The sequence below is a fragment of the Zootoca vivipara genome, chromosome 1 (assembly GCF_963506605.1).
Source record: "Zootoca vivipara chromosome 1, rZooViv1.1, whole genome shotgun sequence".
Taxonomy (NCBI): Eukaryota; Metazoa; Chordata; class Lepidosauria; order Squamata; family Lacertidae; genus Zootoca; species Zootoca vivipara.
The window spans coordinates 14445044-14461015 of NC_083276.1; the positions used below are offsets into that span (position 1 = coordinate 14445044).

Sequence of the window (15972 nt, forward strand, 5' to 3'; positions counted from 1 at the left end):
TGTTGTTGTTTCTCTTCTTAAAACCTGCCCACCTCTTTATACATTTGCATAGTTGCATAAATGAAGGCATCAAGACCACAGGAGATTGGAACTTGTGTCATCGAGGTGCAGAAAATATCTCCTGTAGTGACTGCTCTATGCCAGCCTTTGCATGCACCAGTCAGTATTTCTAAAGTGGCTGGTTTGTCGGTGAAATGCCTGTTGAGCACGATGAAAAAGAGATATAAACAGGTGAGGTTTTAGAGAGAGAGAAAAAACCCACTCAAAGTTTTATAAGCAGGTGAAATTGGTAGTACTTTGAGCAATACAATCCCAATCATTATAGCAAATCTCTATTTGGATTTCGACAAAGATTAGCATGGCAAAACACAAAACATTCCACATCTTTGAGTTTCCCTCCTCCCAAGGTGTAAGGAAACACAGCTTTTTATAAAGGAACTGAGAGTGCACCTCACTTTTAAAGTTTTAAGAGATCTATTACATTCCATCACTTGTAGAGCCATACCTCCTCTTCTTTTCTTCCTATTCTACATTCTTCTCAAGAACAATGAAAGTTACAGTATAAGGCTGAAAGACAAGGCTGCATTTTAGCCACTCGCATCTTACTCAATAATTGTGTGGTAGACAGTAGCTGAAACGAAATCAACAGAGAAGCAATGCAAATACAGTCATGCAGGAAGATCACACATTGATCTTTAGGCCCCGGAACAGTTTACTCCTGTTTGGATCTGAGACTTAAAAAAGAAGAAAATAGGAAACAGGGAGGACGCATGTGGTGCAAAAGTTGTTTGATGCAGCAGTCTAAAGTGCTTTGTAGAGGGTAGGAAAACAAAAGCTGCTTTGAAATGTAGAATGGGGAGATAAAGGACAGCAACAATGGGACTGTGCTTTCCTAAGCAGTCAGTGGCCAGAACTGTACTTTCAACACCTTATATACCCTCGTGTTGCAACACAAAAAGCTACAGTTATGCAACACCAGTGCAACTGTGGGGTTATCACAGGAGCGCAGAAGGGCGACACTAATCAATTATCTATACATCACCAAATTGGCCCTACAAGGCCATGAAGGGAGAGCTGTGATTTTGGGTTGTGCTCCCTTCCGCAACTGTAGGATCCTGGCATTTGAGCATCTTTCGGAACCATTTAAAGACCTTTAAACTGGGGCTGGCTTTTGCAACCAGAGTGGGGTAATTTGTTTGCTATATGCCTTTTTTTTATTTGTCTTTTTATGGCGCTTTTTAAAAAACCTACCTGAGCATTTGAGATAGGCTACAAATGTAAATACAGTGGTACCTCTACTTACGAATTTAATGCGTTCCGAACACACATTTGTAAGTCGAAAAAATTTGTAAGTCGAATCCCATAGGAATGCATTGGGAGAAAACATTTGTAAGTAGAAGCAACCCTATCTAAAAATTCGTAAGTAGAAAAAATCCTATCTAAACCGCATCCAAGATGGCGGACGGAGCTCCATTCGTAAGTAGAAACATTCTTAAGTAGAGGTACCACTGTAAAATTATTCTGAAAACTTGATCAAAGGGGGAGGGGGGATTAAGGAAAGGAAAAATAAAGACATTAACCAATAGTGCAAACCCTAATCTTATTTGAAGGCTGCATATTCAGAGAGTAAGCTTATCTTAATTTCAGGAAACTGCTTCCTCCCCAAACAATTGTCATGTGTGGCAGGCCAGCCAAATTTACTGCAGTGATTCATCAGAAAAAGTGAGCCAATCAAGGTATATTCTATGAGCCGGCAAGTACTTGGGCTTACATCTTTAGTAAATACTGAGTACTGTGATACATAACCGTTGCTCTGTCCCAGCTCCTGCCAACCTAGCAGTTTGAAAGCATGCCAGTGCAAGTAGATAAATAGGTACTGCTGTGGCGGGAAGGCAAACAGCATTTCCGTACGCTCTGATTTCCGTCACGGTGTTCCGTTGTGCCAGAAGCGGTTTAGTCATGCTGGCCACATGACCCGGAAAGCTGTCTGTGGACAAACACCAGCTCCCTCGGCCTGAAAGCGAGATGAGCGCTGCAACCCCATAGTCATCTTTGACTGGACTTAACGACTTAACTACCAACATGGCAGACTGCATACATCACCTAAGATTAGTGACCAGTATCTTGAGCTGAACATGATTTTGCCAAGAGGCGCAGCCCCAAAAAGACACTTGCATACCTGCCAAGTTCCTGCTGGAAAAATAAGGGATCAGCAGACCGGAAGTAGCGCTGCCGCTATTTCGGAACTGGGCGGAGCATGCTCAGAAGCGACTTTCAATGCTGCTCTTCCCAGTTCCAAAATGGCCGTCGCGCTGCGGCCATTTTGAAACTGGGCAGAGCAGCATCGAAAGTCGCTTCTGCGCATGCTCCACCCAGTTACAAAATGGCCACCGCTCCAGGAATCGCTTCTGCGCATGTCCAGACTCCAGTTATGCGCAGAAGGAGCCTCCCCCGGCCGGTAAGTAAACCGGGAAAAAACAAAAAAAATTCCGTTTTTCCAGCTAGGAACGGCTGGAAAAACGGGGGTTTCCTGGGGAATACGGGAGACTTGGCAGCTATGCACGTGGCTTGATGTGGGTGACAAAGAAAGTTGTGATGTGGAAAAGGGAGTCCCAATTAAACCTGCACTCATGAGTCATGTCTGTTGTAAACGGCACCATGTTTGAAGGTCAAAATCCCACCCCCAACCCCTTGGTAGTCCAAGCTACCTCTTTTCTTGCAGGGTTGCGGGCGGGATTGCTTTTTAACAATGGAGAGAATCTGCACTTTCAGTTATATCAGGGGCATTTGATATAACAAGGATGGGAGAAAGAAAAAGAAAAAATCCTTGTAATGGTGGAAGGAAAATAATTATAGCAACGAGTGTCACAGCTGGTGATGTATTTACTCTGATGTTCAGCCTTCTTTAAATGTAATAACAGGTAAGTATTGGAAAAAATGCCGCGGTCCCAATCCGGATATGGCATTTAAGCTTCGGGAAGCTGGTGACTTAATTTAAACGCCAAAAAGCGAAAACATAGAACTGTAAGCACATCAGAGAAGAAGAGCTGAGTTTGAATTTGATATCCTGCTTTATCACTACCTAAAGGAGTCTCAAAGCGGCTCACAATCTCCTTTCCCTTCCTCCCCCTACAACAAACACTCTGTGAGGTGAGTGGGGCTGAGAGACCTCAGAGAAGTGTGACTAGCCCAAGGTCACCCAGCAGCTGCATGTGGAGGAGCGGAGACGCGAACCCGGTTCCCCAGATTACGAGTCCACGCTCTTAACCACTACACCAAACTGGCTCTTGTAAACTTGAGTTTACAAGCTGAAAATTAGACTTCTGCGGACTCAGGAAAAAAGAGAGAGACTGCACTGACTTCCACTCCATTCACATTTTCTAGGGTTTCAAAAAAATGAAGAGATGTTTTGAAAGGAATTCTGGACTGCATGGGGTGTGGGTTGTCATCGAGCAGTATCATATTCAAACAGGACATAAACTGTTCGTAGAAGACCGCGCTCGTAAAATGCCCATGACGTAATAGCAATGAGGAGGGTGAGCCCTTTGGACATTTCCACTAGGGAATCCTGTTTTCAGTAAAATTCTGTAATGCATATACAAAAGCTCAGCTGCCTACATTCATGACTATTAAAAGAGTACCACAAGCCAACTGAACACTTTCCTCTAAAGCAGAAGGTTATGGGTTTACACCGGCCTGCGTAAAACTGCGCCAGGTTCTCTTTTCGGCAGGAGAAGTCTTCCTTTCGTGTCCGAGCCAGGATTTTAACGCTTGCCTTTCTCACGTCGGCTTGCACCAGCGGACACAGCTAAGTTAGTACCATAAGAGGAAAATACAGTACTTTGAACCATGGAAGGCAAGAAGAGGAAGACATGTTGCTACTGAAGGCTTTGGCTGCCAAGCAACAGGCAGTACTCAAGCAGGCGCCTGGGAAAATGAAATTAAAATGAAATAACCTCACGAGGATCACTCGGCATGCACGGTACTTGTTAACAGAACGAAAAGGGGGGGGAAAAGCCTCTGGCAGGCACTGAGTGAGAAGGCACAGCCATAAAAGACAATGGCAAGAGCAAGGAACTTAACTACAATGACGTGAGGTTTCAACTGAGCCCTAGACATGGAACTCTGGCTATAACACCCGACCTAAGCGGAAAGGTTGAGTGGGTACGACAATTGACTGGTTAGGGAAACGGGGCCACGGTCCCTCTGCGCCCACGTGCACGTCAGCTCTGTCCAGGGGGAGCACTCTAGTGTTACACAGCCACCCATGCAATTAAAAAGCAGCACCCACATGGTTGGCGTAGTAGTACAGGTCAAGCTATGCCATTAGACTTACTAGTCGCACAAGGGACTATTAAAAACAGAAGTCGGTAAGTTCTGTGGGTTGCAATCAGCATGATTCGAAGGCTGGGAAAGATGCTTCCTAGCAAAGGCTCAGGTAGTCGTTTATAACAGCAGGGTCCAGTGGGTTTCCCCCTGCAAGGATGCATGTCGCATCCGCCAGAAAGCCAACCAACCTGAATGCAATAGTTCAATGCATCCCCTTGCACATTCTGAAACCGAGCCAGTTTGAAATGATGTTAGCTCTGCTACCTAGGAGCATGGCATCATTGAACAGCAGCTCTCCTTGGAAACAGGGGCGCTGTCAGAAGTCCTGGCTCCATAGGAGCACCGTGCACCAAAAATATAGATATAGCACCTGAAGAAGTAGTATTCCACAACACTGAACGGGTGGAATATCTGGTTAAGTCAGAAGCACAGCTGTTTGGCTTCTGTTTCCGTATCTTGCAAAAAATATCGGTGTGGGTTTTTACAGACCAGTCAGCACATTATGCCTAAAGTCCAGTTTAAAAAAAAAAAAGAGAGACCATTTCAGGAATCTGAACTTAAAATCTGAATACAAAGCTATGAGCTATAAAGCAGCACATCACAGCTAAGGCACATGAATCGCATGCAAGCCACCGGTTCTCCAATTAAGACACTGCTTTCTCCTAACGGATTGTCCTCTGCAGGATGCGGTTAATTCCTAAGCAGAGGTGTCAATTAGCAGGTTTCCTATATAGGTATTACTCAGCACTATGCCCCCTTCTCAAACACCAAAAATATGTTGCACATTTATGCTTTAGCAAAAAAATAGATTATATATAGATATATAGATATATTTTTATAGAGCTTGGTCTGAGCGCATGAGGCAGAACTTTAAAAACATACAGGATTCCGTTTAGAACTCCAAAGTTCAACAAATGCCCTATTTTAGGGTGAAAATTATAAATCTGATAATGATGCACAGCATCCATGAGTGATTATCTTTTCTTAATTTTGAAATAGTGTCATTAACTACGACATATATTGTTAGGTTTACATTTCTAAAGAGAAATAACAGCTGTAGTTGAATAGTTTCTTTTCATATCACAAGTGATAACCTGCATTTGATCTTTTTTTTTCTTCCAAGAAATATCAGTCTATCAACAGTTTTAAAATAAAATGCTTTTTTTCTGTAGCAATTAATAGAACTCTAAACAAAAATATGACTCTGATTTAGACACTTTCGAGAAGATCTGGACATTCTGTCGAGGTCTTCTGGCAAAGTAATTATTTTAAAACAGAGACCAGGAGAGGCCTTAAAAATATACAATATACTGTATTTCAAACAGGATTGCACTTATCGATTTTCAAAGTAATAATATCTTTTAACTGCAATGCTACTTCATAATTTCTTCTTCTTCTTTTTAACTTAACATGCTGACAGTTTCTAGCTAACCCACATGTGAACTTTTACTTTTGTTTTCTAGTTAAAAAGGAATAAAAGTTTCGTGTCTTTTCCAGCACAGGATATTTTGTCTTTCCCCTCCCCCCTCCCCCTTCCAACTGATTAAGAGATTACCAATAAATTACGAAAAGGTTTTCTGACTGTAATCTTTTGTCCTCATGAGGATTAAGTGACTTGTCAGAACTCGAAGTGTTCCTATTAGTTTTAATTAGAAAATATACCATGGTATGACTTCTTAATGGGTTGCTACGTTTGCCATTGGACCCCTATGCAAATTTATGTCTCCAAATGCTTCCTTCTGTTAACACAAGGTGGTCCCCTCTGAGCTTTAGGGACCTCTTATTGAAGACAGGTAGATATAAAAAAGATCCCCAAATGGAGTTGTCTTCTGTTGACTCTGCCTCTCTTTCTATACGTCAGGGGTCTGGTAGGTCCGATGTATCCACTATGACTTTAATAAAAATAGTATCATCTTTAATATATGTTCCGTTTTCTAGAACGGTCTGTGCAACGAACACTGGGCAGCCAGAAGCAATATTCATTTCTCCGCTGGGCTTCTTGAAACTACTGCTGTTGGGGTCTGGTTTGAAAGCATCCCCTAAATGGCGCCGGGAAGGTCCTTGATCCATCAACATCAGGGTGACTTTCTGCTTGAAGGGCCACGGAAGCAATGCGTCGTATTCTCCCCGCATGATGACGAAGAACAAGGACAAGTGCGTCCCTTTTCCCATGCCGTCTCCATTGAGATAAACTCTGGCACACATCTTATAGCCGAAGTACCCCGTATAAAAAGGTTGGCTGTATAAGGACAAAGTCTTCCCCATGACCGCCTCTTGCTTCCGACGTTTATAATCTCGGATTTTCCAGATCAATATTCCATTGTAGCTGGCCGTTTCCAAAACTTGAAAGCGGAGATCCATATCAGCCAATCGGATGTCGTGGACGCTCAGCATCTGATCATGCCTAGATAATTGTGATTCTAGCATACCTGGAAGGAAAAGAGAGAAAATCCAAACATTATCAAGGAAAAACATTTATTTTTTTTGGGGGGGGGAGTGTTAGGTCAGTTTTTAAAAATGATATTGGGCTTCTTTTTCCTTGGGACCTGAAAACACAATGTGAACAATGTAATACAATGGAGATCATTCACACACGCACACGCACGCACACACACACACACTGTATGTTGTTTAGTCGTTTAGTCATGTCCAACTCTTCACGACCCCATGGACCATAGCACGCCAGGCACTCCTGTCTTCCACTGCCTCCCGCAACTTGGTCAAACTCATGTTCGTAGCTTCGAGAACACTGTCCAACCATCTCGTCCTCTGCCATCCCCTTCTCCATATATGTACTCTGTATCCACGGGACAAATGCATTCCAAGTGCAAAAAATAGAGTGTCACCGCAAAAAAATATGTAAGAAGCTCAATATGAAATGAAATCGGCAACAAAAATGCAAGGAAAGAAAGCAATACAGTGGTACCTTGGGTTAAAAACCTAATTCGTTCTGGAGGTCTGTTCTTAACCTGAAACTGTTCTTAACCTGAGGTCTTCTTCTTCTTTGGTGATCACTCGTATCCGAGTAACATTGTCTTCCATAAACCTGAGGTACCACTTTTGCTAATGGGGCCTCCCGCTGCCGCCGCGCCGCCATCATGCGATTTCTCTTCTCATTCTGAAGCAAAGTTCTTAACCCGAGGTACTATTTCTGGGTTAGTGGAGTCTGTAACCTGAAGCTACCACTGTACTTTGACAGCATGACCCAAAACACAGCCTTAAGACAGCAAACAAGGCACACCTCACTGCCAGTTTCTTACTGATGCTTAGTCCACAGAGCTTTCACCGTGGCATTTTGCTCTGTGGAAAGTTGCAAAAAAGGAAGAAAAACCTTGCAATTTTGACTAAGCGTTAAGAAAAGGCACACGGTAGCATCCACAGCAAGCAGAACTGGGTGTGGTGGGATGACTAACCTGGCTTCCCAACCCAGAGGTGGCTGGCTGGAACCAAGGAAGGAGGGGCGAGGCAGCAGAGGCCAGCAAAGTGTGGACACGGCAGCAGAAACGGCAGATTCCCTTCCCTGCTGCCCCTGCCCCAACCTCTCCACTGCCTTGCCCGTCCTGGTTACTAACAGCGACCTGGGCATTAGGAAGCCGGGTAAGCAACATCCCACCCTGTAGCCTTATTAGCTGATAAGGGTCCTTAAGTTGCGCCCAGGCAGGGACAGAGACAGTCAATATCACGACAAGAGTAAAGTAACACAAATTTGCAAAGCTTCTTATACACTTCTTGGGCTCCTTTCCCCCTCCTCTGTAAACGTGTGTCAGACTGATAGCATCAGACAAGACAGTCATCCGGCCTTGATAGCTTAGCAGGGCATTCTGTCTGGCTTACATTACCCTTTGGCACACAGAGAGAGGCAAAGAAAAAAACATTTTAAGCAAGACATCCCAGGGATATTGGGGGGGGGGGGCTGGCTAAGCCATACAATCAGATTTCATACAATGCAAGCAATGCAAACTATAGGATCAGATCAGATCAGATCCAGCTCAATAATACAATTAGCAATTCTCTCTCCACAACCCCACTTGATGCTACTAGAAGCACTTGCTGGCATTCTAAAAACATAAGAACATAAAAAGGAGCTTGCTGGTTCAGACCGAAGGCTTACATAGCATCCTGCTCTGACAGCGGCCAACCTGTTGCCTATGGGAAGCCCACAAGCAGAAGAGAAGCACAAACGCACTTCCTTGCTCACAATATACAGCAACCGTGGTTCAAAGGCATACCAGAGGTACTATAGCAATCAACTCAGAGAAGGAGAAGTTATATGCTTAATGCCTGTATATATTCTCTGTGGTCTCAACTGAATAACAGACCTGCTCTATGGGACTCCAGAATCAATTTTCTAAATTCATGGTCTCCAGCAATATAGGTCTAAATGGCTGTGCCCCTTTTCAGGTGGCAAAGGGGAAAGCGCCCTGTGCGCTGGTGAAATTCCATCTGTCACCATCAGGCACAACACAGCACCGAGTTATAGATCTATATACTACTGTTCAGCAATGAATGGACTGCATGTTTACACAAGAGTCCAAGCAAGGTGCAGTAACAGATGGCTTATTCTTCATAAAAGTTGTTTTTTCCCCTTGCTGATTCGCGTTTGAACCAAACCGTATCGGGTAAGCCGCTAAGAAAGGCCTGTGTCGTATTGCTAATTTGTGGTTTTATTACTTTGTTCACAGAATAAGGCAACGGCCTCCTTTATTTTATCATGGTGATGCTCAGATGAAACATCTCTCTGAACTACACATGAAAGACTGTAAGCCCTACAGCAAAAGCAGCCAGATTATAAATGGGGAGACTATTAAGGATATGGGAGGGGGGAACGATGACATTTTGGAAAACCGATTACTGATCGTTTGAATACTGATTGTGCTTTTTCAATCACAGCAGCCGAAAAAGCGTGCCAGCAACATGTTTGGGAGGTACTAATGCCTGTATGAGGAGCATCTAAAAGTTGTCTTCACCAGCAGGTCACAACAACTTAAAATTCTAGATTAAAGCGAGTTAAAGCAGGTTACAATCACAGGAATAAGCTGGGCCCTGGAAACACAAATTTCAGGTGTCAAAGGCAAGGTATAGAGAGGACTCATAATGTTCGTTATTAAGGGGTTGAGCCACATGACAAAGCTGCCTCGCCTGGTTTGCTCTGACAGCTACACAATTTGGCAAGGGAATCGCATAGGCTAAAGTCCTCAATTGGTGCTGTAGCATAGACACAATGGGGATGAACTTCTGAGATGGCTATTAAGCAGACAGCTCTCAAGAAACCACAACGTTTGCAGTTATTGCTTGTCTTCAGAGGAAAACATCCTCGGTAGGAGTTCCATTTCAGAATGCACCTTATTAGTTATTTTGACAGGATCTGCCAGGCAAGTTGTGCTCAGATTTATTTTTTTATTTTTTACCTGCATTCCTATTTCCTTGCCCGGCATTCTTATCGACGCTTTCCAGCTCAGTCACTCTGTTCTGGAGGGACTCGACGCTGCTCTTCATGCTGTCTGCTTCCTCCCAGTTCTGTCGGAAAGGACGGATCTCTTTGTCCAATTCTTTCAGCTTCTCAGCTTGGCTGTCTATCACTCGCTTTGTGAAAAGAATAAATTGTTTTTTTTAAAAAAAATTGAAAAAAGAAACCTCCAAGGGAAACAACAGACGAGGGAATACAGGAAGACTCGCTATTACTGAAGGAGGATCTAGGAAATGCTATGATGCAAGCATTGAAAGTAAATAAACGTCCATGGATTGTATTGAATGCTAGTATAACCCACCCTGCGGGACATGGGTGCCGCTGTAGTCTAAACCATAGAGTCTAGGGCTTGCCAATCAGAAGGTTGGCGGTTCGAATCCCTGTGACGGGGTGAGCTCCCGTTGCTCGGTCCCTGCTCCTGCCAACCTAGCAGTTCGAAAGCACGTCAAAGTGCAAGTAGATAAATAGGTACCGCTACAGCAGGAAGGTAAACACCATTTCTGTTCGCTGCTCTGGTTTCGCCAGAAGTGGCTTAGTCATGACCCGGAAGCTGTCTGCAGACAAATGCCGGCTCCCTCGGCCAGCAAAGCGAGATGAGTGCCGCAACTCCAGAGTCATCTGCAACTGGACCTAATGGTCAGGGGTACCTTTACCTTTATAACCCACCCCAATAAGCCTTCGTAGCAGCAAAGTAAATGGCAACAGACATGTTCAACTGGACTTATTCCTAGGAAAGTGTATACTGTATAGGACTGCGGCCTGAATTGTCATACTTTGCTCTGCAAACAGGAAGGCAAAGAGGAGAAAAATCCTCACCATGCTCTGCTCAAGCACAGGAAGAAATCAAGAACTTACCTGTAAGTGGTGTATTTTGGACTCATTACTCCGCAGCATTTCCTTCTGTCTCTCAATTTCTATTTCAAAGCTACAAATCTGATTATGTAAAGTTTGTATACTCTTGTTCTTTTCCAAACTTTCATTCTGGAGCATGGCCACCTGGGGGGGGGAGAGAGAATAATCTACAATTACTCCCACCAGACGTATGCAAAAAGAATCCGCCATCTCTCACGAACAAGGAGGAGCGTTCCAAATAAAATATATCTTCACTGTGTTTAGTGTATTTTCTAGCCCTTCCTGAAAGCAGATTTCTTCTTCTTCTTCTTCCTCCTTCCCCTCTAGTTCCCTCAACCCTGGATTAAAAGGAGTAATACAACACTGGTCATAACTCTTAACTTCTAAGCAAGTTTCACTTATTTAGTTGGTCGTTCCCTAGGCTTTGATTTCTGGAGATAAGGAAACTGCATTATTTGAGGGCAATCCATACTGGGCACCCAAGTCCTTTACAATAGACAGGCCAGCAGAAAGACTTATAGAAGAAAATGATGACCAAAAAGAAAAATAGAAAAGAGGGTGATTAAAATTGCTTCACCCCACCTGGTGTCTAAAGAGAGATAGGCTGTGGCTGCTTTAAGAATCGCGTTTGAATGGTTCTTCAGTAAAGGGCACAAGACAAAAACCAGCCTGTAATGATTTCTGTGAATGAAAGATACATACTTAGGGAGCAGTATGAAAGATTACAGGGGTATACACTGATGATATCATCTAAAAGAAATCAGATTGTCCTCGGAAAATATTTAGTGCACCTACTGGGCTGGGCTGGAACCACAAAGAACAGCTGACTATCATTTTTCACTCACTGTGAGGATCTTTCCTCTATTCATCAATGCTTTTCTTCCCTTCAACCATCTCACACCTGGAACCCTGCCCTCTCGTCTTGGCAAAGCGTGACGATTGCATTCAGCATTCGTCAGCAAAACGGCAAAAAAAGAAACAGCTAGAAATTTATGTACCTGAAATACCACCACAGACTGCCTAGGAGCACCATTTGTGATCCATCTAAAAAAAGTAGGGAAGACTTCTCAAATGTTTCCGACACAATGATGCCTATCAATAACAGTAAAAGCACACCTGTGCCAGTACTGATAAGGATGAAAGCATCCAGTTTTCTACCACAAAAGGAGGGGGTCAAAGTCTTTATAAAACTGGTTGTACTTCATTTTGCAATAAAGGCACACTTCCTTGCCAAAACAAAAAAAAAATTTTTGCTTCTTTCTCCAAGAAGTCCTGTCCTCTATTGAGTCTGGCAACCCTACTTTCAAGATGCAGAAATACTAGAGAGGTGTGGGATTTGACAGGCAGATTAGTCGGCCCACTGAGATGGCATAACTCAAGGATAGTTTGTCACCCTAGGATTTCAGTCCTCAATCTGCTCTTCGCTTTCCTGTTGGTTCCTGGATCTATGAGTGATTTGAGCACTCAGTCCAGATTCCTCTGAGACATAGCAGTTAAGCGCACTCAGCATGCCAACACACATAACCAAGCCTAGGGGTTAAAAAAAACAAAACCCCCAAAAACTAGAGCCAGATTTGTTAAAAGTAGTAGAGATGAAGGCATAATACATGCTGGTTTTCTTTTGACATCTGAGAAGGGAACAGACCTTTGCCATCCTTAAAGGGCTGAACAAGGGGATTTTCTTGGTAAACATCTGAAGAAAAACATCATTTTTCAGGTTCCTCTTCCGCGCCAAAACAAAAACAAAACCCCAAACCCAAAAGTCTTGTGGCATTTGCCAGTTATATTCCAGCTATTTCGCATTGGACAAGCTGTCTAATACATTAGCGTACTAAATTCCCTGATTATTTCAGAAGGCTATTTTTAGAAACCCAACCCACAAATGAGCAAACTTCTCCGCTTGTACCAGATTTGATAAAATGCTTATCGCTATTGCCTCGGGCTAAAAGAGTAAAATCCCTTTCATCAGCTAATAGGTTTTATTAGAGAGGGGCGAGGGGTTCAAAATTTGAATTCGGATCACTAGTCGCGAGATCCTTTTAAAAAGAAGTTTCCGTCTTGTAAAACTGGGGAGGGGGTTGCCACCCTACTTTGGAAAATTTTCTAAGTGGGGATTAATTTGGCAACTCCGGCTGTAGGAAGACAACTTCAATAAAACAAAAGGGTAACACCAGTGCCAATTCTGAAGTACCAACTGTATAACTGCACCTGCAGATTACAGATACTACTCAGAGGTAGTGCTGGGTCTTTTGAGAGAGCCTTCTTGAGTGAAAATGGTTGTCCCCCCCCCCATCTTTTCTACTATGCTACTCAGGGTATAGCTATGTAAGATGGCAGTTTCGTATCAGTTTAACAGTTGTGACTTCCTCTGAAGAATCATGGGAATTGTAGTTTAGTAAGGGCATTGAGACCTTGTTTAAAATATATTTAGCCATGCTAACAGAGCTACAGTTCCCATGGTTCCCCAGGGAAAGGAAATGGCTTTTGAAGGCTGCTGCACAGCAGAGCAAAACTAAGAGCAAAAAGAAAAGATTCTTTGATAAGGGGACAGCTGAGGATGGCTGTTTTATTTTAATCTGTCAAACCTGCCTTTTATGTAGGGAGGATAGAAATCTCACAAATAAACAAACGAGACATGAAACAGCCCTACAGAACAATCGTATGTAATTTTATTCCAATAAGTGTGCATTTTCTCCTTTGACTGCTAACGATGTATAATTGTTCAACTTACTTTCGCTGATTTGGAAGAAAAAGTTAAGTTTTAATTAAGTCCTGCCTCACATCTTAAACCACATATGGGACTTTTGTTTTCTGAATACTTGATCAGTTTGTATTGAATTAGGTCAGGAGTCCATTTCCCCACCCAACTCCATTCCAGAGCTTTGTTTGCACCATGAACACAGTGACATGCGAAAAGGGAGCAGGCCAATCAGGTTATTTTTTTCCCCCATTTGCTCTTGGGGGCTTTGGAGATGGCAGCAATAAATGTGAACTATAACTACATATTAGTCCTAGTTACAGATAGGTAGCCGTGTTGGTCTGACGTAGTCGAAACAAAAAATAAAATAAAAAATTCCTTCCAGTAGCACCTTAGAGACCAACTAAGTTTGTTACTGGTGTGAGCTTTCGTGTGCATGCACACTTCTTCAGATACACTGAAACAGAAGTCACCAGACCCTTATGTATAGTCAGAGGGTGGGGAGGGGTATTACTCAGAAGGGTGGTGGGAATGGATGATTGGCTGATAGGGGTGGTAAACCTGTTGACTGTTAACGACTGCAATTGATCTTACAGGAAAAAGCAAGGGGTGAGATGGCTAAAGATAGCTTTATCATGTATAATGAGATAAGAATCCAATGTCTCTATTCAGACCAAGTCTCTCCATGGTTTAAAGCAGGCATCCCCAAACTTCGGCCCTCCAGATGTTTTGGACTACAATTCCCAGCTTCCCGGACCACTGGTCCTGCTAGCTAGGGATCATGGGAGTTGTAGGCCAAAACATCTGGAGGGCCGCAGTTTGGGGATGCCTGGTTTAAAGCTTGGTAACGAGTTGCAATTCAGCAACTTCTCTTTCCAGTCTGTTTCTGAAATTTTTCTGTAATAAGACAGATACTTTGAGATGTTGTATAGAATGTCCTGGGAGACTGAAGTGTTCTCCTACTGGTTTCTCTGTCTTGTGATTCCTGATGTCAGATTTATGTCCATTTATAAACAGAAGTCTGGTGACTTCTGTTTCAGTGTATCTGAAGAAGTGTGCATGCACACAAAAGCTCATACCAATGGCAAACTTAGTTGGTCTCTAAGGTGCTACTGGAAGGAATTTTTTTATTTTTTTGTTTCGACTACATATTAGTCCCTAAGTAGAAAAATGAAGAGCAACACCCATGGCTATTTCAAACCTTGGCGTCCAGGGAATTCTCCATTTTATTATTTAACCAAATTACAAAAAACCAACACACACAAAGACATGTATATTAAACTATCTAGTGGGGGAGGGGTTATCCGTTTATTTTGTTCTTATTCTTGTTCTTATCATGTATTTTGTGTTCTTGTCTTTTTATGCTGTGAATCGCCAAGAGATCTACAGATGAAGTGCGGTAGAGGAGGAGGAGGAAGAGAAGAAGAAGAAGAAGAAGAAGAAGAAGAAGAAGAAGAAGAAGAAGAAGAAGAAGAAGAAGAAGAAGAAGAAGAAGAAGAGGAGGAGGAGGAGGAGGAGGAGGAGGAGGAAGAGGAAGAGGAAGAGGAAGAGGAAGAGGAAGAGGAGGAAGTTGTTATGCCAAGAAGGGGGGGGAAACATTTTCTGCAACGAAAGAGAGACATAGGTGCACTGATTCAAGTGTAGCCCTTCGTGGTACTCTCCAGATGTTGTGAGACTACAGCTCCCATCATCCTTGAAGATTGAGCATGCTGGCTAGGGATGATAGGAGTGGTAGTTCAACAACATCTTGAAGGCACCACATTGGGTATGCCTGCCAAGTCTACCATGCAAGACCCTTTAAAACTGAGGTGCCACAGAATGGAAGTTGACACCTTGTGCCTGTAAAGTATGAGGGGGTCTAGTACTGAGTTATGGCCTCTCGCTCTACGCTGAGCTGTTGGAAATGCCCACATTAAAAACATCCTCAAAATCAAGCAGCAATGCAGGCTTGAATAGCGTAGATTTTTCTTACTTGCCTGTCTTTGTAAGGCAGCCCAATGGGGGAAAATTATAATTAACCAGTTGGGTGTGAAATACAAGTTTACCCATCTACATTATGCACATTCTACCAGTTAATGAAAACCTCTTGGGAAGACTTCTTGTTTTTTTCAAAACGTAAGAATAAAAACCCTGCAGCTACACAATTCATTGCTTTCGGAAACTGAGAAGTATTTCAGCAGCCGTTCCGAACTCCCACAACGGTATCCCCTGCTAGACGCATAAAACATAAAAAGTAAGGCAGATAAAGGTGAGGAGGAGATTGTACCTTATTTTCTAGACAATTACTCCACTCTTTCAATAAGTCTACATGCTGCACTGCTGAGGTGGCTTCATGTGCTTTGACTTGCTGGTTTGTTCCCTGTGACAAAGAACATGATTTAGCCAACTTCATTCCTTAGCCAACCCTGCATTAAATGCAGCACCAACCCACCCACCACAGGTCTGGCCCGATGATGCATTTCTCAGGCATATTATTGCAGCAAACCTGCTTTAATAATAATAAAGACACGCAACACAAGAGACCACATTTGCACATCCTGCTAAACCATAGGTTGGTGCAAGGTGCACAAGCAAGCAATGTGCCACAAGGAGCCTTGAGATTGTGTGCTCAGGGCTTCCTTTTCCT

General features: G+C 43.1%; 1 protein-coding gene across 6 annotated transcripts in view; it reads right to left on the reverse strand.

Moving 5' to 3' along the window:
• Nucleotides 1-2323: 2323 nt before the first annotated feature.
• TRAF3 (TNF receptor associated factor 3) overlaps nucleotides 2324-15972 on the reverse strand; it is an 81961-nt gene continuing 68312 nt past the window's right edge. For 5 of the 6 annotated variants that reach the window (XM_060271745.1, XM_035105552.2, XM_060271740.1 and 2 more), the window contains 4 exons: nucleotides 15613-15705; nucleotides 10652-10792; nucleotides 9738-9912; nucleotides 2324-6758 (listed from right to left, as the gene is read on the reverse strand). In XM_060271745.1, the coding sequence (XP_060127728.1) occupies nucleotides 6187-6758; nucleotides 9738-9912; nucleotides 10652-10792; nucleotides 15613-15705 (981 nt within the window). In that variant the 3' untranslated portion in view covers nucleotides 2324-6186. The remainder of the gene's footprint in view (nucleotides 6759-9737; nucleotides 9913-10651; nucleotides 10793-15612; nucleotides 15706-15972) is intronic. The other variant, XM_060271748.1, reaches the window with a different exon arrangement.